This window comes from Camelus ferus, chromosome 2 (genome assembly GCF_009834535.1).
Source record: "Camelus ferus isolate YT-003-E chromosome 2, BCGSAC_Cfer_1.0, whole genome shotgun sequence".
NCBI lineage: Eukaryota > Metazoa > Chordata > Mammalia > Artiodactyla > Camelidae > Camelus > Camelus ferus.
Genome location: NC_045697.1, coordinates 30,724,486 through 30,750,366, shown reverse-complemented (window position 1 = coordinate 30,750,366; position 25,881 = coordinate 30,724,486). Strand labels below are relative to the sequence as shown.

Below are 25,881 nucleotides of genomic sequence, written 5' to 3'. Positions count from 1 at the left end.
TTTCTACTTGAAGCGCACTATAGCAGCTCCCAGAGTTGAATGTTTAACGTACCAAACATTTTTACTGACTATCCTAGAGTTTATAGGTTCGATTTTATAAGTTTAGCAGTTGGTGTGTGTACGTGCGTGTGATACCTGTAACTAATTTTGACGTCTGTCTCTTAACTAAAACAGATGTTCATCCTTTCATCAGCAGATGGCGATCGTGAGTCGCACTGAAATTTAAATTGCCTGGGGAAATCCATTACATGTATATGTATATTTTTAGTTTACAGATACAGAAGCCTCCCTTACAACTGCCTCTTTACCTAAAATAAATGGAAAACAGAATTTGTAGCTAATTCCTCTGCACTTTGTGATAAGCCATGCTCTCTTTTATTGAAAAATCAGGAAAGTGAAGAGATTGGTTCCCCTGTTCAGCCAGCTTGTTCCAAATAACGTCTGGTTTTTCTGTGTCCATCCCTACTTCTGAAACTATAGCTTCTTCCAGTTATTAACTTAATTAGCTTTCACTAGGTGGTTAATAGATGCGAGATATCAGCGATGCACAACCTAGTAAGGAACACTTGGCCGTGGCCCTCTGAGTCTCGTGGTCTGAACCAGCTCCTGCAGGAAACCCGGAGGAGTGACCCGCAAACTTGGTCCGAAGGAAGCTTTGGAGAGGTGGTAGCTTTTGAAAGGAGCCTCAAAATACCATTTTACCAGTTAGAGAGAAGGGACCTCTTTAAAGAAAAAGAATAAGGCACAGTGACAAGGAGGGGGTCTCCGCAACTAAAAGCTGCTTTTCTGAAAAAGATCTTCCCAACCCTGATCATTTAAGGACTGTAGGGTTTTAATATGTCTGGAGCCAGTGTGAGATCTCTTCCCCCTTGGTCTGAGCTTCCACTCTTTGTTGAGATCAGCTGGGGTTAGTGTGCAGGAGGAGTTGGGGCTGACGGTTCTCACGCATCCTAGTGAGGCAGGTGTCAACGTGTCAGAGCGCAGATTCTGCAGGTGTGTCACCCTGGCTTTAAATTCTGCTGTCATAGTCCTGGGCTTATCCATTTTGCCTTCTTTCTTGACCACGCTAAGTGAGCGTTGTTTATTACATAATCTGTTTCTTATGTGATTGGGATCTATTTTTATATAGCTGTTGGTCTTAACCGTGTAAGATAGTGACTCAGACTGTGAGAGAGGTTTTCAGAGTAAAACCCATTTTCCAAACTTAATATTGCCTAAATATTTTTTCTATATATATATATATAGAAAATATAAAAAAGCAGAGCTGCTCTGGTTAACAGTGGAAGGGTAGGGAGAAGCCCCTACTGGACTCTCCCCTCCAACCCTGCCTTGCCCTCTCATGGTCCATGAGGAACCTCTGAGGACCCTGGGGCTCCACGGAGCAATTTGAAAAACTAGACAATATTCCACCTGTGTGTGAAATTTTTGGAAAACATGCTTCTCAAAATTAGTATAGATATCTTCCCTCCCCTTTCAACGAAAGTTCCGAACATCCTTGTGGTCACATACAAGGTATTTCTGGACACATATTTGAATTAATGATGCAAAGTGCCATTGACATGTTAACAGTAGCACTACATTAGAGACATTCAAGATGTGAAAGATTTGTAGAGCTTTTTCTGAAAATAATATATTCTTAATATGTTATAAAATAAGTGAACATTTTATAATACGATTAAGGCTGTACTTTTAAACCCTACTCTCTGTCTTATCCCTCCAGTGTTTGTTCAAACAAGTCATTCAGTTTTGGAAATTTAGGTAAAGCCCTGTTCCTCTGGGGGCTGTAACTCCTAGCCTAAGCTGAAAAAAATACCCAAATAGGCCAAGAACATCCAAGAAGATAATGACATCTGTCCCTTGGTGTAGTGCTTTGCTGCTTGACCCAGCACGTCTGAGACTAGAATGCCCTCCCTTCACCTCCAGGGCACACTGAAGGAGAGAGGACGCGGAAGGTTTGAAAAAAGTGCTCCGGATAGGGTTATCCCTAGGGACAGTCAAATGAGAGGAGGTAGGACTTTTACATCCATCTGTAAAATACCTTCAACATCTCCGCTACAAGGAGGTACAGTGTGGGCTCCAAACACTTGCATTCAGATGGTAAATAAACCTTTAAAGATTTAAAAAAAATTAATTTTAATGCTATGAGTTGTGTCAGGATGTTCCTGAAACATCTTTTTTCTGTTAGTAAATAAAGGTCAAGGTGACATTTATTACCAGAAAGCCCAAGTCATTCAGGAATGAGAAGGCTCACGTAGTTAAAATGCAGAAGTTAAAATAAGAATCACATTAGGTACTTGAGGTGTCTTGACCTGTTTTGAGACGGAGAATTGTAGCCTCTCTTGGGCTGTGTGGACAGTGACACCTCCTCGTCTCTCTTTGTCACCACTTGAGAGAAGTTACAGTTGTCTCATCCATACAGACAAGACACTTGCCCTGTCTTACCTGTAACCTCGTTCTTTTGAAAGACAGTGTGTTTGGACCTGCAATTTTAGACAAGGAAACCGCTTTCACTGTTGATCTATGTTTTTTAAATATGAGGTTTATTTTTTAAATTAAGAATTTATTGATTTGTATTTGAGCAGGAAAAAGCTGCAAATAAGTAACAGAATAAGTATGAAGCTTTATCCTTCATTAGCAGTAGTTTCTCTGAAATTTCTCACCTTCTTTGATCTGCCACTTTCTATTTATTTTTAAGACACAAATTTTTTTGCCGCTGGGTTCCTTTGTAAATTAGTGGTGCAGAGGGCTCTGATCTTACTTATCAGGGAAGATTTTATAATTAAACCATGGTGTGAAATATAAAGGTATGCCTTCCTGGTAAATAGAGCTTTTGAAAAATTTTTATATTTATTTGCCTCAATAGGAAAACACAATTATGTCTTTAGCATTGCATAAATTACCTTTTAATCACTTCTGATGTTAATAAAAGCAAATTATCTTGAGCATTACAGAATATAGAGAGATATGGTACCTGTCTAGATTGGGCAGTGATCAAAGCAGTATTTCCCTGGTGATAAAATTGTTCTTCTCTTCTTATTATGAGGCATAGATTGCAAAATGTGCTTTTTAAAAAATGAAAACTTACCCAATACTTTTATCTATTAAAAAAATTTTTTTAATAAATTACAGGTCAGAGAGGATCACGTTTGAGCTTAAGAACAATCAGAAAGCTGTAATTTTGGCAGCATCTGGCTCTCCTTTATATCCCTTTTGTTATGTTTCATGTATACACATTTTGTAATTCACAGCTAACATATACCCTCCGCTGGACTGAAGCTTCCTGAGAGCAGGGACCGTTTTCATCATACGCTCTTCTAAGTCTCCAAGGCCTGCCCGCGTGGCCTGTGTTAATCGCTGAAAACATACTCAATGAATAAATGAATCAATCAATCAGATGATTTATTCAGAGGCTGAATTTGTGCAGCGCTGGCTTAACGAAGCCTGCCTGCTGTCACCCATATGAGTCATGCTCTCTGTACCTTGTGGACATCGATTTCAGATACGTGTCACTGAGGATTACTTTAAGGATGTGTTACAAAAAATAGCTAATGATTTTTAAAAAGGCATTCGTCAGAAATTTAGACTCAGTCATTTTAAAACCCTTTCTTGCACATGATTTAACATTTGACTGTGAGAAGCACTGGGCTGGAAAGATTCAACAGCGTTGGCCTGAGCACCTGTCAGGCTCTGCAGTGGGCTCTGGGGATGCAGCAGGGGAGGAGGCTGGGAAAACCCATCTTCGCTTCAGTGCTGGGAGGTAAGGCAGTGAACTGGTACCTGGGAAAATGCCATTCCCGACATGGCCTAGTGCCCTGGGCCTGTGACAGGCACTGAGATAGGACAGTGAGGTAGTGATCTTTATTTTTTAACCTTATTTCTGATTCCTTCATTTCCGGGATTTTTTAAAGACTTCCTGGATGTGGCATAATATAGATCAACCATCATGCTCGGTGTGACTAACAGCGGTCCAGCACCCTTCACAACATGTGGCAGCGAGCGGTCTAGAGAATTCCTAGAGAAATATAAAACTTAATGAAAAACAGGACTTTCTTGAACATTTATGACTGCCAAATGCACAGTCACTTCTGTATTAGAACTGAACGCTTTTTCAGATAAAACTACCCATTTCTATTCTTAGTAGCTGCCAATATCACTTTTCATTTGTACTAAAAACTGAAATGTACTAGATGAAAATTTACATGATGTACTGGTGATTTCGTGGTTTTCAAATTCCAGTAGTTTCCTGTTTTACTGTTTGCTTTAAGAACATTTGCAGTCTGTCAGCTTCTCTACTGAGAAGACCTGCCACTTTTTGAGCATTTTTACTAAGCTCCAAGTCCTCTGCTCCCTACCCTGAGCAGTTAGTGATAGTTTAGTTCAAGGGCCTCAAAAGTGAGGTACACAAAATGAACTGCTGGAGTGAGCAAGAAAATGATATAACTTCAGTTTCTACCTCTGTTTTATCTCACCCTTTTTACAATTTGTTTTTGCATTTTTCAATGTATATAATTTATTAATACTTGCAAAGCAAATGTGTCATACAAAAAAATCTGGACAGTACCTATGTCTTGGGTAGGTACTCAACGTTTTTTTCCTACCTTACTACATCCAGATTAATAGCCTTATCTTGCTGATGTAGAAATTCTTAGGTAAGTTAAGTTTTTTGCTGAAGGATCAGATTCAGTCATTGGCGCAGCAGGGATTCAAATCCCAGTTCTGTCTTAATTCCAAATCCCGAGTTAATAATCCATATGTTATTCTGCCAGCATGGTTTAGAAGAAAGCAGGAATGTATGCAAAATGTTGGCGACTTGAGAAATAAAATGTAACTGCGTGTGTAGTTGAGTAATCATGAGATCTGCACTTGGGGTTGGGCGGCATCGCATGTGCAGGACCTGTCTGCTTAGGGAACGAGGCAGCCTTGGTGCACCCTTTTGGGTCTTGTTGAAAGTGCTTAATGTGCCCTTGGATCTCTGATCACATGCTTCTCCTTCCTGGCGGATAGATCCCTTATTACAAATGCTTTGCCGTAGACTCCCACCCTGGGTATTGCTGTCTTCTGACTCAGATAAGATGGATGTGTTGTTTTTGCAGGCTACACCCAACTGCCTCTCGAATCCTGATTCTTTTCAGCTGGGTGTATGAATTCTGACCTTATCTGGCAAGCCTTTGGCTGTGTGAGAGTTCAAATGTGATTTCTGTGGTTCGAAAACTAACCAAGTTAAAGCATATTTCTTGGCCTTGGGAAAATTAACGGGTTGCGTGGTTTCTCCAGAAGCAGGCCAGTGAGCCATTCCAGATTTGGTGCTCTGATCTTAGTGTGCTCTAACCTGGCTTAAACTGAACAGGAAGAGGTACGAGATTCTCTCCTTCTAAATCAAACCCCCGGGTTGTGGACAAACAGATGCTGAGAAGCACAAGAGTGAAGATGCCAGTGGAAGGCGGAACAGAGGGGAGTCCGGCAGCCTATGACAGCCAGCGCTGTGGAATGACCCTGAGAATCCCGGGGCCACCAGGGCCAGCATATTCTAAAGCTAAAGAGGGTGATGGCTGCCGCAGCCTCTTGGCTGCTCTTGCACCCTCCATTCCTTCCAGTCCACCCCCAGTCAGCCACCAGTCAACTTTCTGCAACGTATATCTGATCCTGTCGCTCCCCTTCTAAGATTCTTCCCCAGATGCCCTTTGCCTTTGGAATACTCAACGTGAAACAGTCCTTTCAATTTCCATTCCCTGCTGGCTTCTCCGGGCTCATCAGTTTCCCAGCTTACTACTCAAAGTTTGGGATGACTGATCCAATTTCATCCTCAGAACAACCCTATTAAATTAGTAGTGTTTAAATCACCGCACACCGCGCTTCATTTTATTGGTTCCATATTGACTAAATGGCAACTTCTCAAACACAATATGCTTTCACATACCTCTGTCTTTGCACATGTGATTTCCTCTGTTTGGAATTTCTTCCCCCATCCCTCCCCACCTCTCCCGAGTGCTTCGCTAACTCTTAATTCTTCATTTAGGATTTAAGGTCAAATGTTAACTCATGTTGGATGGGGTTTTTTTTGAGCCACCCAGACTAAGAAAATACTTACTTCCTGTGTTTATCTTTTGTACTCACAGAAAATTTTGTGCTTACTTTTAAGATAGGATATAGCATACAGTAATGCGATTATTTGGGGAGGCCAGTGTTTCTCTCTGGGGGGTAGTCCTGTATTACAATTAAGAGGCTTTGTCTGTAATTTGGGATGGGAGAGAGAACTAGGACCAGAGGACCAAAGGCCAGGCTAAGAAAGAAGGGCAGGAGTTGACCAAGGAAATATCAAGGGTAATCAGTCAGGATGGAGCCCGGTGCAGGGACAGGCTGCTCAGAAGTATTCTGCCTCAGGTGTCTGCAGACACCAGCACAAGAACCGCAGTCACCCACCACCTACTTTTGTAAATGAAGTTTTATTGGAACACAGCTCCGTCCATTTGTTTACAGATTGTCTTTGGCTATTTGCATGCTGCAACAACAGACCTGAGTAATTGCAGCAGAGAGTGTACCACCCTCAAACCCTGAAATATTTACCACCTGTCCCTTTACAGGAAAGGTTTGTCATCCTTACTCAAGTCAAGCAGTTAGGTCCTCAAACCAGGAGTCACCAGTGCACATTTCCAGGCTTCCCCTCAGACATACTCAGAGAGAAATGCTGGGTATAGGGCCCACCGATCTGTGTGTGACAAGCCCTTCAGGTAAACATGAAGACCACCGCTCTCCACTCTTGGCCCTGTGGCTAATTACTTGGGGCTTGATGACAGCCAGGCTGCCAGGGTCCAGGAGAAACAGATACCAACAAAAGGCAAGGGAGTACAGGCAGAAAACAAGGCAGGGAGGAATCCAAAGGATGGATTCTAAAATGCAAATGCCAGGAAGGAAGAGACTCATGGCTGCAACCCTCCATCTTTCCCAGAACTACTTGATCCGTGTACATTTGTGAGTGAATGGAGGCAAGCTCACATGTGCTCTTGGAAAGGGGCCAGTCCCAGGTGTGAGTCTGGGGCTCACAGGTGGAAACAGGAAGCAGGTCCACCTGGCAGGAGTGCCTCATAGAAACAGAATATTCCTGAAAACAGAGACAAATGTTTCAAAACCTGATGATTTGCATAAAATGCTTTCTTTGAATCTCGGTTTCACTTCCCACTCACTGCCTTGGGGTGTGTATTGATTCTTGGTGTTCTGTTCTTACCATCCTAGCTCAGCTGTACCCCGATTTGACCTTACATAATTTACTCAACCTCCCCGAAGCTATGAACTGAACGAATCGATGTGAAGCCCTTAGCAGTATCTGGTATTTCTCAGCTAAGGAAATACTTCTTCATCTTCCTAGTCACAATCTTATTTCATGTTGAAATAAAGGTTACCAAATGTTACTAGTATTTATCCATATTCACTCCAGTGACAAAACTTTATTTACCAGCATTATTTCTTTCATTTGTCTTTAAAGAAACTTCTGCCAAATAGTCCATGTTGTAATCTGGAGCCCAGTTGGCATGACTTTGATTATTATGCTTTTTCTCATTTAGGAATACATCACAAACTTTTTAAAAATACGAAATAATCTGAGTCCAGACAAAATATTTGCTAATACACAGATATGTTATTTTGAGGTTCTGTTATTTAGCATGTACATGTATTGAGAAAAAACAATTTCTAAATCTGTCACAATTCATTTTACCATGCAGGTTTTGAATACTCTACAGGAAGCTTTTTATCTTCACTAGGGTAGAAATTTTATATATATCCCTTTTTTAAAAGCTCTACATACATTATGAATATCTAAAAGAGAAAAAAAGATTATTGAGGGCTTTAGTAGGTAAATATTATTCCATGATTTTTCAGTGATAACTAAATCTATATTATGTCAAAGAGCCATCAGCTGAAACCTTTATAACTTTTGGCACAGTGACATTTTGAAAGTAAAATTAGTGTTGGAAGTTTTTTTTTTTTTCTTTTAATTCCATAAATGCCATGGGAATTTTATCCCGTTTCAACACTTGCTGACTATGTAATTCCCACAGTGGCCATTAGTGGCCATCTGTGTAAGGTAATACATGTTTGGGATGAAATTGATTACAGCCTGAACACTCTCGTGTTATGATCAGGAAAAGCACGCAAAGTTCAAATCTTTTTTCCTAACGACCATTATGTAGCTAAAGATATTAATTTCCAGAGGCAGAACAGCCTATCACTCAAGATCTAATCTCACAATAAATGACACCAGGGCCAGAGGAAAGGAGGCTGGGGAGCCTTGCACTAAAATTAGTAAGTGCTGTGCTGGAGGAGCTCCTGGGATAAAGGGGAAATTAACAGGCTTGCAAACACACCTTTTTCTTTCGTAGACATCAAAACAGACCCACTGCAATTTTGCCAAATATTCGGAAACATTTCACTACCGTTTTTAGAAATTCCTGTTATCCTAGTCACCAACACACTCCAAGTTAACCTCCTTGTAACTTTTCTCAGCCTACACATTGCTGGCCCTGCCTCGTTGGTATTTTATATTGTTTATGCCCAGTTTAGAAAACGTTTCCTTTTTACCTGTGCAAAACCAGGTGCTTCCCTTCTTTCAAATATGCTTTCAGTGTGATCTCCCCAGTGCAGTCATTTTATTTTTATTAGATTTCTGCAGGGTAGTGTATACCCGCATGCTTCCCCAGCACATTCATCCCCAAAGAGTGGAACTAGAACATATACCAATATATTTGTTTATCCGTTTTTAATTAATGTATTCATAACTTGGCTCTCATATTATCTGGTTACCCTAGGGTTTTGTGAAACGTAATTACAAAAAAATAACTTTTTGGTTTAAAAACTTTGAGAGCTTGGATGACTGAACTACCCTCATGGTCATTTAAAATCTTATTGTGCCTTCTGTAGAGTAGCTAACAGTTGAACACAGCTATATCCTGACCTTCCCCGGGACGTCGGGCAGAGTGATTTAGCTGCTGATGTCCTGAGAGGAGCTGGAAGGACTGGTAGCAGCAGCGTGGCCTCAGCCTGAGACGCAGCAGTTGTGATGCTGGCACCGCTGATGCTGAGCTGCTCTTCCTTCTCATTCTTGAGCTTCTTGATGATGATCATTCATCGGGTTTTGATAGATTTCAAATCTGCTTCCCATTAAAGAGAATAAAATAACGCCATCTTTTTAAAGAAGGAAATTTGCCCTCCTGTCTTATATACTAAGAAGTCATGCACCAAGCGTATCTAATAGCTATAGAAGTTATTTGAATATACTGAAGAGAAAGTGGTCTAGAATACTTTATAGCATTTGGATTTTTTTTCTTTTTTTTTTTTTTTGGTCATTCACCCACTCAGCAAATATACCCAACGCTGACTGTCAGTATTCTGGAGACACAATATAAAGGTGAACAAGATATGGTCCCAACTTTATTTTTTTCCCAACTTAAAATTGCACTGTATTTATAGGTGGTCAGAGACCAGAGACTCCTCAGAGCCCTAACTTAGCCTCACCCCAGAATCTGATATGGTGCATCTCGTCTCACAGGGCCTTCCTTGCATCAGCACTTAGTGCCAAGGCCAGCATTCTTACAAGAACTATGCCCCAGTCTGGGGCCCTTCACCGCCCCCCAGGCCAAATAGGGACATAAGTCTACATCCAGAACAGGAGCTGCATTTGTTCCTTCGTCCTCCTACTCATTACTTAAGTAGAGAGGTACTTACATAGAGAAGTCAGCACTAGCCCTTGATACACTGTTGCCAACTGAATTTACTTCAGCCAACAGAGACTGGGAGTTGAGCACGGTACTGGGCACCATCAGGGACAGAGAGGGACACACGGCACGGGCAGTACAGAGGATCCTGGCCCAAGCCCTGCCCTTCCATGATCTACCAAGTTATGTCACTGTGACAAATCATTGCTCCTTTCTGGGCTTCTGTCTCCTCGTTTGTGAAACAAGGAGCCTGGAGATATGGTCCCTACTTTGGGACAAAAGCTACCAGAGTCATACATTTAAACATCCAATCTTAATATGATAAATTAAGATGTGTAAAGATGAGCAAAGTTCTGTCAGAACACAGCAGAGGGGAAAACTTCAAAGAAGTGGTAGCTTTTGAGTTTGGACATACAGGACGAGCCGGGCTTTCCATTCAGGGCAATAGGGGGGCTGCGTATGTGTCTCTGTGCAGGCACCTGCACATGTAAAACACTTGCTGCAGGTACGCGCAAGCACTGATGCACACGCATGCCCGCCTCTATGTGAGCCTTGTGCCAGAGGCTGTGGGCTGGCCAGTTAATACCTATTCCCATCCCCGTCCCAGCTTGCCACCTCCACGAGGGAGGCTGGACAAGATAAACACCGATAGTTAGGGATGGATGGCCATGTAACACCATCTGGCCAGTTGCAGTGTTTGGAAATATGCTTTTGGAAACCCTTTTGCTTTTCAAGTAAGAGATGGATACAGTTGGTTTTACCCCCTTATTCTCTTAAGTGTGGCTGTTATCATTATTGCTGCAACAGCCACCTTGAGACATTGAGAGAGGTCTGAAGAATGAGTTGAAATATGGTCAAGCCAACAATCTTATACCCACAACTACCCACTTCAGTACTAATTATATACAAAATATGGAATTTATTTAATTAATAAATATTCTTTAAATAATTTATTTAAGGCAGCTTTAGTCTGATTTTTCTACTATTTATAGCCAAAAACATTCCTAAGTAATACACATTAACTATTCACACTCACTCTTACACGTTTGTGTATATATTTAACTTTATCTTCCATGCCCACCAAGACTTGGGACTGTTTTTAGACTTGCATTTTGGTGAAAAGTAAGTAAGACTTAATATTAGAGAACAAATAGAAAGTGGAATGATTTCTTTGTTGCTTTCTTTGTTATTACAAAGCCAAACACTAATCACAGCATTTATTTCCCTTTTATCTATTCTGTCCTTGTCTGATATTTTAAACAAAAATGAAGTTGAGAAAGGAGAAAATGGTTGAGAAGAATAACACCGGAAGTAGAACACACTGGAGGTTAAGTTATGGGGAAACAGGCTAAGACTGAGAATCAGTTGGTTGTGGCTTGCAGAACACGGTCGGGAAGGGTACCCAGCGAGTGATAATGCCTGGTAACAGGCTGGAAAGAAAGATTTCAATCCATCACTGGTCCTTCGTTGCACATTCTTCTGTATTTAAGACCAAAAACACCGTTACCTGTTTCCATTTGGCAAACCAGGTTTCCCTAACAGCCAAGAGATTGTTCTCTTTATTTACCTTCGTTTAGGAAGATGAGAGCAAGAAGCCATTCTTCTTTGTGAGAGATTAGAACAGCTTTCCACAGAATGTTTTGGTTGTGTTTGGTCTTGTATGAAAAATACCGTCTAATGAGCAAGAGGTCTTTAATAGACTCTGACCTCCTACTAACTAACATGGAACCATGTGAAGAACACAGCCTGTTCTTTCTTACAGCGACTAATACTTTTATTGCTCCTGTCCTCATTCTTTCTGATTGTATATTGTGTCTACATTTCCTGCTGTGGCATCGGATTACAAGTTAATAGTGTCAGCATATAACCTTACTCTTTTTTGAGCAGGGCAACTAGATTGCTTCTTCACTGCGGTGATCTTCCATAGTTTTTGTTTTTCTTTGTTCTTAGCCTCTGCCTACTTCTTTTTAACTGCTTTTGATTTCCCCCTTCTGTGTGTGTGTGTGTGTGTGTGTGTGTGTGTGTGTGAGTGTTTGTGTTTAGAATCAGTTCCTTACCTCAGGGAGAGGAGTAAGTCAAGACAGGTAATTCAGGGAGCCTCAGTCTCCTGCCGAAAGTACTGCATGAAAGTCAAGGGTCCTTTAGAGAGACAACTCAATGGGAGAGATGGAATTTACACTAAATCCATGAATTATCACTTAGTCTCAGATTTTAAAACATATACACGCTTCAATTTTTTGTTCTGAAAGAATCTAAACTGTTTTTATTTTTTCTTCTCAAAATTTTCCACTCTTTTTCTCCAGAATCTTCAGCTGCTTGGAGCTACAGCCATTGAGGATAAATTACAAGATCAAGTGCCTGAAACCATAGAAACTCTAATGAAAGCCGACATCAAAATCTGGATCCTTACGGGAGACAAGCAGGAAACGGCCATTAACATTGGTAACTCATCCAACTTACACTTTAAATGGTGCTTTCTAACCTGTTGATATATTTTAGAAGATAGATTTGAAATATTTCAAGATTTGAAAGATGTGTTACTCTGAGATCTCCGTATTTGTGGTGTCATTGGGCTTCTCTGTCTACTTGTGGCCCCGATGGCCCTTTAAAGTTGCAGCGACTGTATTTGCAGCCAGACTTCAGCTCTTGCAGCCCATAATGACCTCCCTCACCTTTGTGTGTCTGCCTGCTCCCGCCTTCCATCCGTGATTGTCACAGGCAGATAACCTTTATGCAGTTGTCTGGGAAAGTCTGGAGACCTGGGTTATGGCAGGCTTGTACACTGACATTTGTTTATGTGAAAGGTTATTTCTGAGATAGGAAGTAAGATTTTTGCCAGTTTTCATCCATCCTACAGTTAATTCCAGTTTTGCAGAAAGAGGTGGTATGAGTCAACGTGGGCTGCCGTAACAGAGCACCACAGATTAGACGGCTTACATGACAGCAAGTAATTTTCTCACAGTCCTGGAGGCTGGAAGTTCAAATCAAGATGTCAGCAGATTGGTTTCTCCTGAGGCCACTCTTCCAAGCTTGCAGGTGGCCGCCTCTCTCTGTGTCCTCGCCTGGCCTTTCCTCTGTGAATACTCTCAGAGCATCCAGTGTCTCTTCCTCTTCTTAGAAGGACACTAGTCCTGCTGTATCAGGGCCACCCTTGGGACCGCCTTTAACTTTGGTGAACTCCTTAAAGGCCTTGTCTCTAAATCCTTTCATGTTGGGGGCGGGGCTTCAACACATGAATGAGGAAATAGGGACACAGTTCGGTCTATACCCGACGAGAAAGTTAATATTTGCTGTTGGAGGCCTGAAGTACCAATAATATGCTGGAAAAATACCACCTTTTTTCCCCCTCCAAGTTCAGTAATAATATGTTGCCTGAGCACCATGAATCCATTATCCAGAGGATAATGGATAATACTGATGATATGAATTACATACAAAACTCTCCCCAAATGGAAGAAACCATTTCAGGGGTATTCACAACATAAACCACATTTTTAGAAGGTCATTAAGTGTCATTTATCTAAAACACATTAAACTAATATTCCTTTTAGGAATGTAAGTAATCACAGTATTCTGTGGTAAATACTGTATTTATAAATACAGTATTTGTATTAAATAGTAAAATACTCTAAATTGATAGTAAATTGAGGAAAATTGATTTTTAAAAGAAAGCTAAGTAGTAGAAGTTTAAGTCTGCAGGCCACACAAGTTGTTAATTTGGATTATAAAAATCATCACTGGTGTTAGAGGCAACATGGAAGGAAGATGTACAGGATGAAGAATTGTTTAGATACAGGAGACCTGGGGACACAGATATGACCCAGCAGCATGACTGCAGGTGGAGGGAGAAGGTATGTGGGAAAGTAAACCACCCTCCAGGTAGGTCCAGACTTGTAGCCATGATGAAAGTTCCCATGAAAAGGACAGGATGGTGGTGGTTTCTGGCAATATGCAACTTTTAGATTCTTGGGCCATAATTGTTCCTAGAGGAGGGAAGGTGAATTCATTCATTCATTCAGCAAACTGATGGTGTGTATGGTGCCAGGTGTCAGTTAAAAACAAGGAACAAAACATATTGGAGTCTCTGCCCTCGTGGAGCTAAGATCCTAGTCAGGGAAACGGACGGTAAAAGTGAATGAGAAAAACACAGAGTATCTTCGATGGCAATAACAGCTCTAAAGAAAAAGAAAGCAGGCAAGGGGAAATAGGGCGTGGCACAGAGGGGTTCAGTTCTACAGCGGGAGGTCAGGAAGAACCACCTGAGAGGGGAGGGGTCCTTGTCCATCAGATGATTAGGGAAAGCTGTTTTCTGTCCTAGAGAAAAGAGCAGAAATGCACAGGGCGAGGGTGGGAGGAGAGATCAGCTGCGTAACAGAGCCCAGGTTGGATGGGGCCTCCCAGACCTGTGCAGACTCGGTGTTTACTCTAAGTGAGGTGGGAAACCACTGGATGGTATTGAACTAAGCAGAAGAAAAACTTGATCTGACTTTCCTGTTTAAAAAAAAAAAAAGCAAAAAAAACTGCATGTATGAATCTGGCTGCTAGACTGAGAGTGGACTCAAAGGGAAGCAAGTGTTGAAGCAGGAAGGCCAGAGGCTATTCTGTGAATCCAGGTGAGATGTGGTGGTGGCTTGGACCTGGTGGTAACAGTAGAAGAAAGAATTGGTTGGGTTCTGCATGTATTTTGAGGATAGAGCCAACAGGATTGATTGATTGATAGACTAAATGTTGGGTATGAGAGACAGAAAGGAATCAAGGGCAGCTTCAAAGTCTTTTAGCCTCAGCCACTGAAGGATGGAGTTGCCATTAACCAAAATGAGGAAGACTAGAGGAGGAGCGGGGTTTCTAGGGGGAGGGCAGGAGCCTGGTTTCAGATGTGTTACGTCTGAGATGCCTATTTTATACCTGAGTGTCTGTTGTTAAGTGGATGCTGGCATGTGAGTCTAGAGTTGAGGAAGGAGGTCCGAATAGGAGAGATGAGTACTAGAACGGTCAGCATTTCGATGGTATTTAAAAGCATGGGAAGGAATGAGATCACAAAGGGAGTGAGTGTAGATGGTATTGTTTTAAATGTGAGATGGGCCAGCGGGGTTGCCTGGTTTTCTACAGCCACGTTCAGCTCTAGGTGGACAGGTGCAGAGTAGGCAGAGTTGGTTTAATCAGCAAGTGGTTTTGCTCTTCAGCAAGTGCAGCAAAGCAGGAGAGGGCAGGAGAGAAGAGGTTGTCATAAAAGTCCAAGGGCAGGGAGATAGGGGTGGGATCGGTGGTCCAAGAGATGACCATACAACCGCCCTGCCCCCTTCTCCCAAAACCACCACTGGCCCGTCTTCTGCTCTTCATGTTGGTCATCAGGAGGGATATTCCATCCGCATTTATCAGTTTTCAGGACATTGAGAATCATTACCCATCTCTTTCCATACTGGTTTATCAAGACAGTCTTAGAAAGGCAGGTGAGGTCCTTGTATCTTATCCCTCTTACAACCAGCAAGAGCATTTCTTTTCTAAACTTCCTGCAAACCAGGAAAACAGCTGACTGCCATCACTCCTTAAAAAAAAAATAAATAAAATAAAATTTTAATTTTATCAAATAAAATGGGTAAAATTAAATAAAATTTAGACTTTTTAGTAATATCACTTTAACCTTTTCACCTCTTCTCTCTAGAGAAATTAATTATGTCAATTTACTCTGTTTGGACATAGGACATTCCTGCAAACTTTTGAGGAAGAACATGGGAATGATTGTTATAAATGAAGGCTCTCTTGATGTAAGTAAGATGATCTTTTACTAAAAAAATTTAAGATCTTTGATAACTTAATTATCTTATAGTATTTTATTTTATATTCAGATAGCCGTGGAGTATTTTTTTTTCCTGAAGTTAAAAATATCTTATTACTATTGTTCTGCTGGAACATAATCTGTACTATTTTGAACCCTTAATGTAAATAGATTTTAGCTTTGTATCTGTGACAGCTCAAAGAAATTGCTACATGATTTGCTTAATGTTGTGAAACAGAAAAGCTGCTTTACAAAAGCATTATGTCAGGAGGTTACTGAGTGACTGCAACTTATTTGTATCTACCTGAGCATTTTGTATAATAAGCATTTAATAACTGCATTAGCTTTCAGTGTTAATATTTTGCTTCTTTAAAAAAAAAATGTTTAAACTATTGAGTGACACCATGTAACCAATAGTAGAGTTGTTGTTGTTGTTGTTGTTTTAATGTCCTAACTTTTGGGCTGAAATATAAATTCCTAGGATGTCTTTTTTTCATGACTATGATCACATGATACTATATCTGGGAAAGGGGGAAAGGTTTGTTAGGAGTTAACCAAAAAAATGTAGATCAAATGACCTGCAAATATTCTAAAGGAAAGGTGACTATGTGTAATTTAAGGTGGAAGACAGAACCGGAGAGGTGATGATACAGCTGCTTGAAATAGTCATTGTGACGCCAAGAGCAGCCCAGAGAAAACCTGATAATTAGAGATGTTGGAGAAGCCGAGAGGCCAGCTCTGTGGAAGGCGTGATGCAGAGGCCAGTGTTCAGAAGTTGGATATAAGATGGGAATTAAGTGTGAGAAGTATTTGGCTTCTGATTTTCAAATTGGAATGATGATTTCTTCACTATTTGTCCTTAAAGCAATCCATGTGATATTCTTCCCTTTCTTGTGACATCTTTGAGCACCTTGTAGTCTGAAGAGTCATGTATGCTTTTGCAATCATGAGGGTTGTTTATATCTTTTATTGGAGAAGTGCTTTTTGTGAACCAAACTTTAATCCTAAAAACAAAAACAAACAAAAAAAAAAGCCAGCCTTCCAAATGCTTAAAAATAATAAGGGAAGTAAAATGTATTCAAGTATCAGTACAAAATAGATATGTAAATAAGGTAGGTAGCATGCTATGAACGTATCGTGACGTTTAAGGAACTATATGCAACTGTGAAAATATCCTAAAGTTAAGGAACTATGCACAAAGTAAGTGGCATTTAGTTACATAGAGGTGAGTAAGGGAAACAGGCAGAAAGTTACTGCAAGTAAGTGCAAGGCATATTGGGGGCATGAAAGAGGAACATTAAAACTAAACACAAGGTTATAATTTTTAAGTGTGTTTTGTTTGGATGCATATAGGCACAGAATGTAAAATTTTAAAGTCACAAAAAGGGAACGCATAGGTGGTAAAAAGTGACTCTCCCGCCTCCTGTATACCCAAGCTACCAGTTTCCCTCTCTAGGGACAGCCACTGGTTCCAGTCTTGTGTGTGCATCCATAGATATTCTGCCATATCTGAGGGGTACGTGTGCATGTCTGTGGACACGTTCTTTGTTGTTAAACAGAAATTACAGCATGCTGTCCACACTGCTTTATACTGTACTGTGCTTTTCTGACTTACTATATCTTAGCCATTGTTTTGTAATGGTATATATGAAGCTACATAATTCATTTTAATGGTGGCACAGTATTTATAAGGCACCAGTAAAGAAATGACAGAGGGGGTTAACACTGGAAAGGTGACTCAGGTCAACTGTGGAGAAAGCTGGGTCAGGTTTAAGAATTTGCCTCCATAGGCCAGGGGAGCAAGAGGTGTGAAGCATAGAAGCCGTTGTCCATAGGCAAGTTGGAGGGGTGGGGAGGCATGGGGTGCAGGCACGGGACAAGGATAAGAGTTAGGATGGAGGAAATGGGGGCACCAGTGCCAGCGATGTGGTGTGACATTCAGGGAGACCGATCCCAGGGGTCCCTGGAGAAGGAGCCATCAGAGGGGGTTCCAGAGCTGGGTTCCAGTTGCTCACCATGTTGCAGAAACCTTAGCGTTGTGAGCATCTGCATAACCTCTGCAGCCCGTTAGGCCCTTGTCAGCGTCCTGGGTACAGGTGGTGCACGGGTGCCTGACACTCGAGGGAAATCAGAAGTGGGGCCAGTGACGCTGAGGCACAAGCACGGCAAGTCGCGCGTGATTTGACGTGGTATCCTTCCATCGGGATCCAGGCTTCCACCTCGTGTAGGCTGTGCTGGCATCGCTTCTTTTGTTTTCATCTGTTTCATCGTTTCTCTCCCACTCTTGGATAAACACATTTCTTGAAGTGTTTTAAGTATCAAGTGATGTAAATAGTAATGTATCAAGTAAAAAGAGAAAACCGAAATGCCGGGGATGTTCTATGTAGTGAATCATGTGTTGTTAAGACAGCAGCATTTATGTTTATTTTGAAGTTTCCAAGATGGTAACTCAGAAGCAATAAACACCTCAAGGATACTTGCTCTATTACCTGTTTCTACAGGTGCAAACACAGAGTCTCAAGGGAATAGTTTCAGTGCATGCAGGGACCCCGTCTGACTGTTGTGATTTGCCATTCTCTCTCACTCCCACATAGGTAGTACTCCGTAAATGCTTGAGGAGTGAGGCACTGAATAATTTTTAATTAAGAGTTTCCTTTAAAAAAAAAAAAGTTGTATGTAGGTTTAAATTTGGCAGTAGTCAATCACATCTGATGAAAAGCAAAGTGATTAGAAATGTCCTTAGCAATTCAGTCGCCGGTTGGGTGTGGAAGGTCACAGGCAGCGCCTGGGGCTGAATGCATTAACACTGATTCGTCCAGCTCCGGACTGCCACAGGTTGTCTCGCTGTCTGCAGAAGGTTTTCTCCCAGGGAGTTAAGTGGTGACTTTACAGCTCTGGCCACCTGGGGTCGGACCTGCTGTGGGGAACTCATTTGCTGCCCCACAGGGAAGGAAACATCACGTTGCATCATAGTTCCTTCAGATCTTGTGTCCTGCAACCCAAGCCTGAGATTTCAGGCAAATCATTAGAATGACTGTGGGTAAATCTTTTTTTTTTCATTGCCATGGAAAAGAGGAGCATCCTATGTGTTTACATTGTACTGATAATAATTAAAAATGGGATTACCCTTCCATCAGCACAGAGAGTCATTAACATTTAGGTAATAAACTTAGGTACATAATGTCTTAGGGAGTAATATAATAGGAAATAAATTGTGGGTGTGTAAATTATTGTCAAGTGACAATTTTAATGAATGTGTACTCAGATTACTTGTGTGATAGCATAGTGGTTAAGGGCACAGTTCGGCTCTACCTGGATGAGCAAACTGAAATGAGAAGACTTCTCTGAGCCACGTTTGCTGCCTGTAAAGTGAGGCTAATGTTCCCTCTTGACATTGGTATGGTTAGCCAGGGCATGGCATGTATAAAATGGAGATGTTGCGAGATTTTGTAGGAAAATGGTCTATGTAGAGGTTTCACTCTGCAATTGTAATTCAGAAATCCGACGGGCCTTTCTGCCTCCGGCTGTTCCCAACTTCTTTCATAGCGCGAGCAGCCTCCCCTGCCCACTGATGCCTGAGAGCAATGCAGGGTGTCCTCACCCAGTTACCTGCCCAGCCATTGCCAGGTGTGGACAGTGTCCACAAAGGAGTTTCTTAAAAAGCTTGATCATATTTTTTTTCATTTAGAAAGTAAGACTTTCTTGGATAAGCATCTTTAAGAATCATCTAGACCTGATCAAAATCTATTAGGTATTTGTAATAAGTAGATAATTTAGGTAACTTGTATAATTTTTTATCGTGCTACTTTGAACCTCTTTAATAGGGGTCCTAATTATGTTCTTGATATGAGACATTTCCTTAAGGGTCTGCAAAGGCAGGGATTTCAGATTCCTGGAGACTGAAGAATAGTTTGTACTTCTTCCCTAATGCTACAGCAGTGCCCAGGAAATACCTCAGAAACCCCTTCCACTGAATAACCTAAATCCAGATTCTTCCAGCATCTCTTTTATATCTTCAGTTGGCCATGCAATTATTTGTTCAAAATATGTCTGTTAAACTGCAAACATCTAAACCTGTGGGCTAAGAACTAGGGAACCTCTTGCGTGGCCTATCTTTAGCTCCCAGTGTCTAATTCACGTCTTTCACAATGCAGTAAAACAATTCTGGAAGGATTGGGTTTACGTTATACGAAGGAGTGTGATGGTTCTATTATTAAATCCTCCATAGTGTACCAACTCTGAGAATCTCTGGAAATACTTTCAGGTGACCCAGATTATTTTTTTTTAATAGATATGGTCTACCTTTATTCTAAAAAGGAAGAATAAAATTGAAGGCATGTTTCATTGAGGTAGCTTAGGATTTTACCACCCTCATCTGTCAAGTCTAGGGTGGGAGGGAGGAACCATAATTTCTTATGCTGTTAACTCTGTAGGTGCCAGAATGATCTTTCTCTAGTCTCACATGATACACTCTTCACCTTGGTCTCTCCTCGTGTTGCTTTTCTGTGGAGAGTTATGGGGTCTGTCCTAGGAGGTACGGCTGGATCTATGCTTTGTTCTTCTTGTTTTTCTCTCCTCTTTTCTAGTCTCTGGCTTCCCTAGGAAACAAAAGAGTGCAGAGAGGAAAACCATTGACTATTTTATTTATTTATTGAATCAGCAGGAATGATGGTTGAATATGTATGTGAGGAACTTAGAGAAATAAATTTTCCTCCACTCAATGTCAAAAGGCTTCCAGTGTTCCCAAGTTTAACTCCTGAGAAGCCATGCCCACCTCTCCCTCTGATCATCTGGGCACAGGTTTTTCAGTTTCTGTTTCTGTAAAGATTCCACTTTAGCCTGGTTAGGAGTCAGCCTCTGACGTATGGGAAGCAGAGGAGGGATCCCACAGGAGAATGCGGCTTTCTGACTGTCTGTGGGAGGGGAACCCTGCTGCCCCCGCAGGGTTCTGTGCGTTGCTGTTGTAGTCATGAGGAAAACACTAGCTTGGGTTTCTGACGTGCTTATTTTTTGTGCTCAGTACTGGACCAAGGATTTTACAGGAATAATCCCATTTTCACCGAAAAACATTAGTAGGCAGGTACTATCATGCCCAGTCTTGAAAGGTAACTTCAGCTTGAGCGCTAAGTGGCCCTGGAAGATGGACCCAAGTCATCGGATTCCAGAGTCTAAGCAATGAGATTTTTCTGGGCCTCCATTGCCAGCGACTCTTATAAATCTCTTATAAAGCAGGAGTAATAATAATACCCGTCTCTAGGATGCTGCTGTGAGGATTAAGCAAAACAATACCTTTTAAGTACAATGTCTGGCATGTAAGCACTTAAGATATATGGACCATTATCGTGGTCGTCATTATTATTTCTTTTATCGTTATAATTCCTGGTGGTAGGGGAGTTCCTCATTGCCAGCTGCTGTAAGAGGTGATTTTTTAAACAGCCGCCCTTCTCACTACTTAAATTTCTCTGCTTAATTGAGAATATGAACCTGAGCCAGCCAGGTCTGATCATGGATACCAGTGTTTTTCCCTCGCTCATATATTTTACAGAAAATGAATTGTTAACCACATTTGATATTAATAAGCATATGAATATACATTTTTCAACACCATGGTAAAAGAAACCTCTTTATGGGATTCCTCTTTTTTTTTTTTCTAGCTAAATTTGGTTTTCTAACACCATGGAAGCTTCAGATCTAACTTCCAGGCATTCATGACATAAATGGTGAAGTTGTCATCTGTACCCTTTTTAGCTCGACTTATATGTATTCTGCAGACAAACCTCACTGTTTGGGGATCCAGCCACTGTTGAATGGCCCCTGAAAGAAATCCAGAATAAGCAAGTTGTTGACTTGACTCCAGAAAAGGAGGGGGGAAAAAAGAATTGAGGCTACTTTGTCTTGATATGTCCCGTGAGTCTAATACAATGCATTGTGTATTGCTTTGAAAAATAAGTCAGGCAGATTTTAAACCGCACCGAGTTTTCCTCCACTGCCAGCTTTGGAACTTCAGTATTGTGAATTCTCTTTTACCATTAGCAAAGCTCCTTCAGTGTTTTTGGCCTGAAAATGTTTAAGATCTTAGTTTAACTTTAAAGGTGTTAATGTGTCCCTATCAAAAGCAAAGCTGTGTTGTTATAACATCCCATTTCAAGATGACTGTTCAGATACTGTTTGGCGCATGGCTTGCTCCAAGTAGCTCTCAGTGAAGGAAGCCAATTTTGTTACATTTGAGAGAAATGGGTTCATAAAAAAATGCAAACATTAACAAAAAATGAAAATAACATATAAACAAATAATCTGTTCTCTTTTCCTCTGATTTAAGATGGTGTCTGCCACAAGCCAAAGTATGTGGTTGAAAAAGTTCCATCAAACCTTTCGTTTGGTCTCATAAAAACTGAATGTGTCCCCTTTTCTTAAACAAAATTCAGTAATCTTGGCTTTTGTGCAGAAAGTGAAGTTGTTCACAAATTCATAGTGTTTATTTTGAGAAATTCTTCCTCCCTGGAAGCCTGAATATTCTGTATCTCTGTTTTTGGCTGAACATCTGAACTTTCCTAAGAACCCCTGTGAGACCTAGAATTACAGATAAAGGCTTTCTAACCAGCCTGCCCTGCTGCCATCTCCCCCCAGCTTGTTGGCATTTCTGAGGGGAGTAGGCCATGCCTGGGGACTTCTTTGTGCCTCTGATGAGTCGGCAGGACCATAAAACTGACAGTTTCTAGGAAACCTGTGTCCCCGATGTGTCTGCATGCCTTCACCCCTGCTCCTCCATGGACATGGTATTTATCTCAGTTACAGATGGAGACTCTGAGTTCACAGAGCATGTGGGGTGCTGAATTTTGGCCTAGGTCACTCTATGTCCAAAACTGTTTTCCTTTTTGTTTTTAAATAACCCTTTCTTCTCCAGGGGTGATGGGGACTCGATCACAGAAAAAAAGCACTCTAGGAGGCATCCCCCACATTTTCCAACTTGTCCCTACCTCCTTTCCCACTCACCACCAGGACACAGAGCAGCGGAAAGAGGAATGCTCTTCTAGCAAATGAAGGTGTTTGGGCATCTTGTATTTATGAAATTCACGGAAGACCCTAGATTTCATTTTACAGCAACAATAGTACATAGATTTATTTGAATAGATGTAGGAAATAATGAAAATTGTGTGCATTTGGGTTTTGCAGTGAGAAAACACAACAGATAATGATTCCTCTCTATTCCTGCCTTAATTAATTAATTCAAGTCATTGGGGAAATGGGCCCAACATTAGCTTTCTTTGTGGTTCTGGGTAGGAATTTCTCTCAGGCCCCAGATGTGACTTTCTCCAAACCGTTGATTTGGTAATTTGCTTACTTTCAAAAACCCAGTTGTATATTCTGAGCAGCCTCTTCCTGGCTGAATTGAAGGCAATAGACTGAATGTCTGCCCACCCAGCCCCTCCAGAATGCTTCCTTCTGCGTGTGAGTCACTGCCGCCACTGGAGAATATTTACTACCAGGCTCAAAGTAAGTGTTCAGGAGGCTTTCAGTGGTGGTTTCAAATAATTACTATGAGGGCTTTGGTAAAAGCCTTTATCCACAAAACTATTTAAATTATATAATTATATCCCCTACCTCACTCTTCCTTCCTTTCCTGGGGTTTGTTTCTCTTTGCTCCGCGCCCCCGATCCCAACACGAAAGATAGATGTGGACCCAGATTGGACACTTCTCTGCCTTCTCTCTAGGGAACGCAAAATGAGACTAGATGCCTCACAAGGAGTAATTTGCCTGATGGAACCTATCATAATCCCAAATCTCAAACCTCTATCCCAGGACCAAGAGCAATTTACCCAGCGCTGCAACTTCCTCTTCCGACCGTCTTCCATTTTGTAACCTTTGACCTTTTTCAGATGGCATGACCCTACTGGGAGATTGGACCATTTCCTCAATTACAGTGTTTTATATCTACTCCAGCCCTGGAAAGCCCATGTCTGTATAGCAGCCAGGCATGAACATTTTTTGTCAATTTCCCTCTCCGTTATATTTAGCAATATGTATTGATTAAATGCATTCGCTTGGCTGCCTTCCACGAAGCAGTTTTAGAAGACCTCTTTGACCATATGGTTTTAATGAGTTCACCTTCTGTCTGCCTTTACCCATTTTGGAAAAAATTACTTTATGTTGGTTTGGATCTACGTGAATTTGTTTTTAAATGTTATATTCTAATAGAGCCTGGGAGTTTAGAAACACCAAACTTTTTTGGTCAAAAACTGTCCAAGAGAGCCAGTGATCCTGACGCGAATGAATACTAAGTGGACCAACTGTATGTAAATATAGTTTCTCTTTACTCTCAGGCATACGTGCTTTACAACTTACTATCGCCTGCAGTAGCTACAGGAGTGGTTGATACATGTGTTGCACAGGGGCATGTGGAATGTCCAGTGTTCCACTGAATCAGTAACACGTTGTCAAAAAATAATACCCAATGGCTTATCTGCACGGCTTTTATGGGCATCATAACTCACTCTTTAAGAACGTGCTAACACTGTTCATATTTGATATGGTCATAATGTGTTACTAACAGTGTCCTTGGAATGCTCTGTTAACTTGTAATTTTAGGGTGTGAACACTTGGAGGGTGTAAAAATAGAGAAAGAATGAAACATTTGGCCATAAATTTGTAAATATTTCATGTTTTAAATGATGATGAGGTGGGGCCACAAACCACCAAAACGGCTAAAAAAAAAAAAAGTGTAAGATTCTTACATATATCCTGTTATTTGACATTTTAAGTTAACTGATAGTAGATATTAAAACTAAGTAGGCAAACTAAGGTTTTTTCACCCCATAGTGTATTTATCTGCTTTTAATAATAATACCTAAGAAGTTACATTGATAGTGTTAAGTTTTCTTTATCATATTTTCAACATAGTATTTATGAATTGCTCATTTGCATATAATGCTATTTTATGTAACTCTGCATTTATATATATATAATTTTATATTCTTTATGGGAGCTTAAAGTCTAACAGATATTGATGTGGTCATCTGTGCAAAAAACATAGATACTAAAAGAGAAATGCGAAATCAGTTTGTGACTTTCGGGTTATTTTCTGCTCAAGAGTTGTATCAGGATGGAGATGGAAATTAAGAGATAAAGGAAAACAGTCCAGGTGAATTATAAATATTTGTCCTCCTACCATCTACCAAATAGCTCATAGGAGAGGAGATAATGCCATCTTCTCTGTAATTGGGGGAAGGCAGGTTTCCAGATACTTTTATGTAGAAGAAGTAGCAGCTAGGAGAGTTGAGTGTGAGCAGTCAAAGGGTAGACTGAAATAAATTTGCCATAGGAAGATTTCAAAAGGAAGCTGGAAGTCATCTCAGTAATATCCCACTTGGATTGCACCGTTGCTGTGCGGTGATTGGCAGGTTGCAGACCATTCTTCTTCATGTGTTGACACCTCTATGAGATCCAATGTTAGAGGAAGGAAACGAACTAGTTTTCTTGGATGTGACCTCTGAGCCATGCACCAGACAGGACACTTGAGTTAGCACATCTTGTCACCACAATAGCCCTACAAAAGAGATATTAACCCAATATAATGAATGAGAAGAATTTGAGTCAGAGAAGTGAAGTAACCTGCCTGGAGGCAAACGGCCACAAGTGGGAAAGCGGTGATTCAACCCAAGCCATTCTGATGCCGTGTTACCGCCTTCTAGAGCACATCAAATGAAAAAATAAATGAGGAGTTAAATTAGAATATATTTATATACTCCTGGTGAAAAAGTTTCTCAATAGACCATGAAATGAACTTACCTGTGACACCTTTTCATGTAACATGGCTTATAGCCCTTTCTAGAACACTGAGCCTTTCTAGAACATCTGATCCAAAAGTGTGTTTTGGAATTTTTGTTGGTAGTGAACCCTACCTACTCCTTACTTCTCATTTAGTTTTTTCCTGTCACATCACTAAGGAATTTTTTTTCAGAATCAAACACTTACTGTTTCCTTTCCAGGGAAAGTATAACTGTTTGATGAGCTTGTTTTCTACAACCCCCTGAAACTGGGGAAAACCCTGAGTTTTGAGCCATGGGCTATGTTTCAGTTTCTGGAACTTAAGTTCTTTACAGTGTGGCTTCATCATTTGGCTCCGCCATTTAGCTTCAAATCTAACAGTGCCCAGAAGCATCATGTGAGCCCTCATGGCCAGCTTTGACTTCCTAACGACAAAAGCACCACTTTTTCACTGTCGTACATTTGTTATACGATGCTGGCTGCCTCCTCGCCACTGATGGGTGACTTGTGCACGTCAGCTGATGAGTTTTAAAATTATTTTACAGGGACTCAACCTCCAACAAGTTGTCTTATTTCATAGGAGTCCCCATCTTTGTTCAACAAGTTTCCTACAGATGTTTGCCTATAATATA

At 41.0% G+C, this 25,881-nt stretch overlaps 1 protein-coding gene across 4 annotated transcripts in view; it reads left to right on the top strand.

Moving 5' to 3' along the window:
- Positions 1-25,881, top strand: part of ATP8A1 (ATPase phospholipid transporting 8A1) — a 218,494-nt gene that overhangs the window by 113,044 nt on the left and 79,569 nt on the right. For all 4 annotated transcript variants that reach the window (XM_032496806.1, XM_032496817.1, XM_032496809.1 and 1 more), the window contains 2 exons: positions 12,011-12,149; positions 15,408-15,472. In XM_032496806.1, the coding sequence (XP_032352697.1) occupies positions 12,011-12,149; positions 15,408-15,472 (204 nt within the window). The remainder of the gene's footprint in view (positions 1-12,010; positions 12,150-15,407; positions 15,473-25,881) is intronic.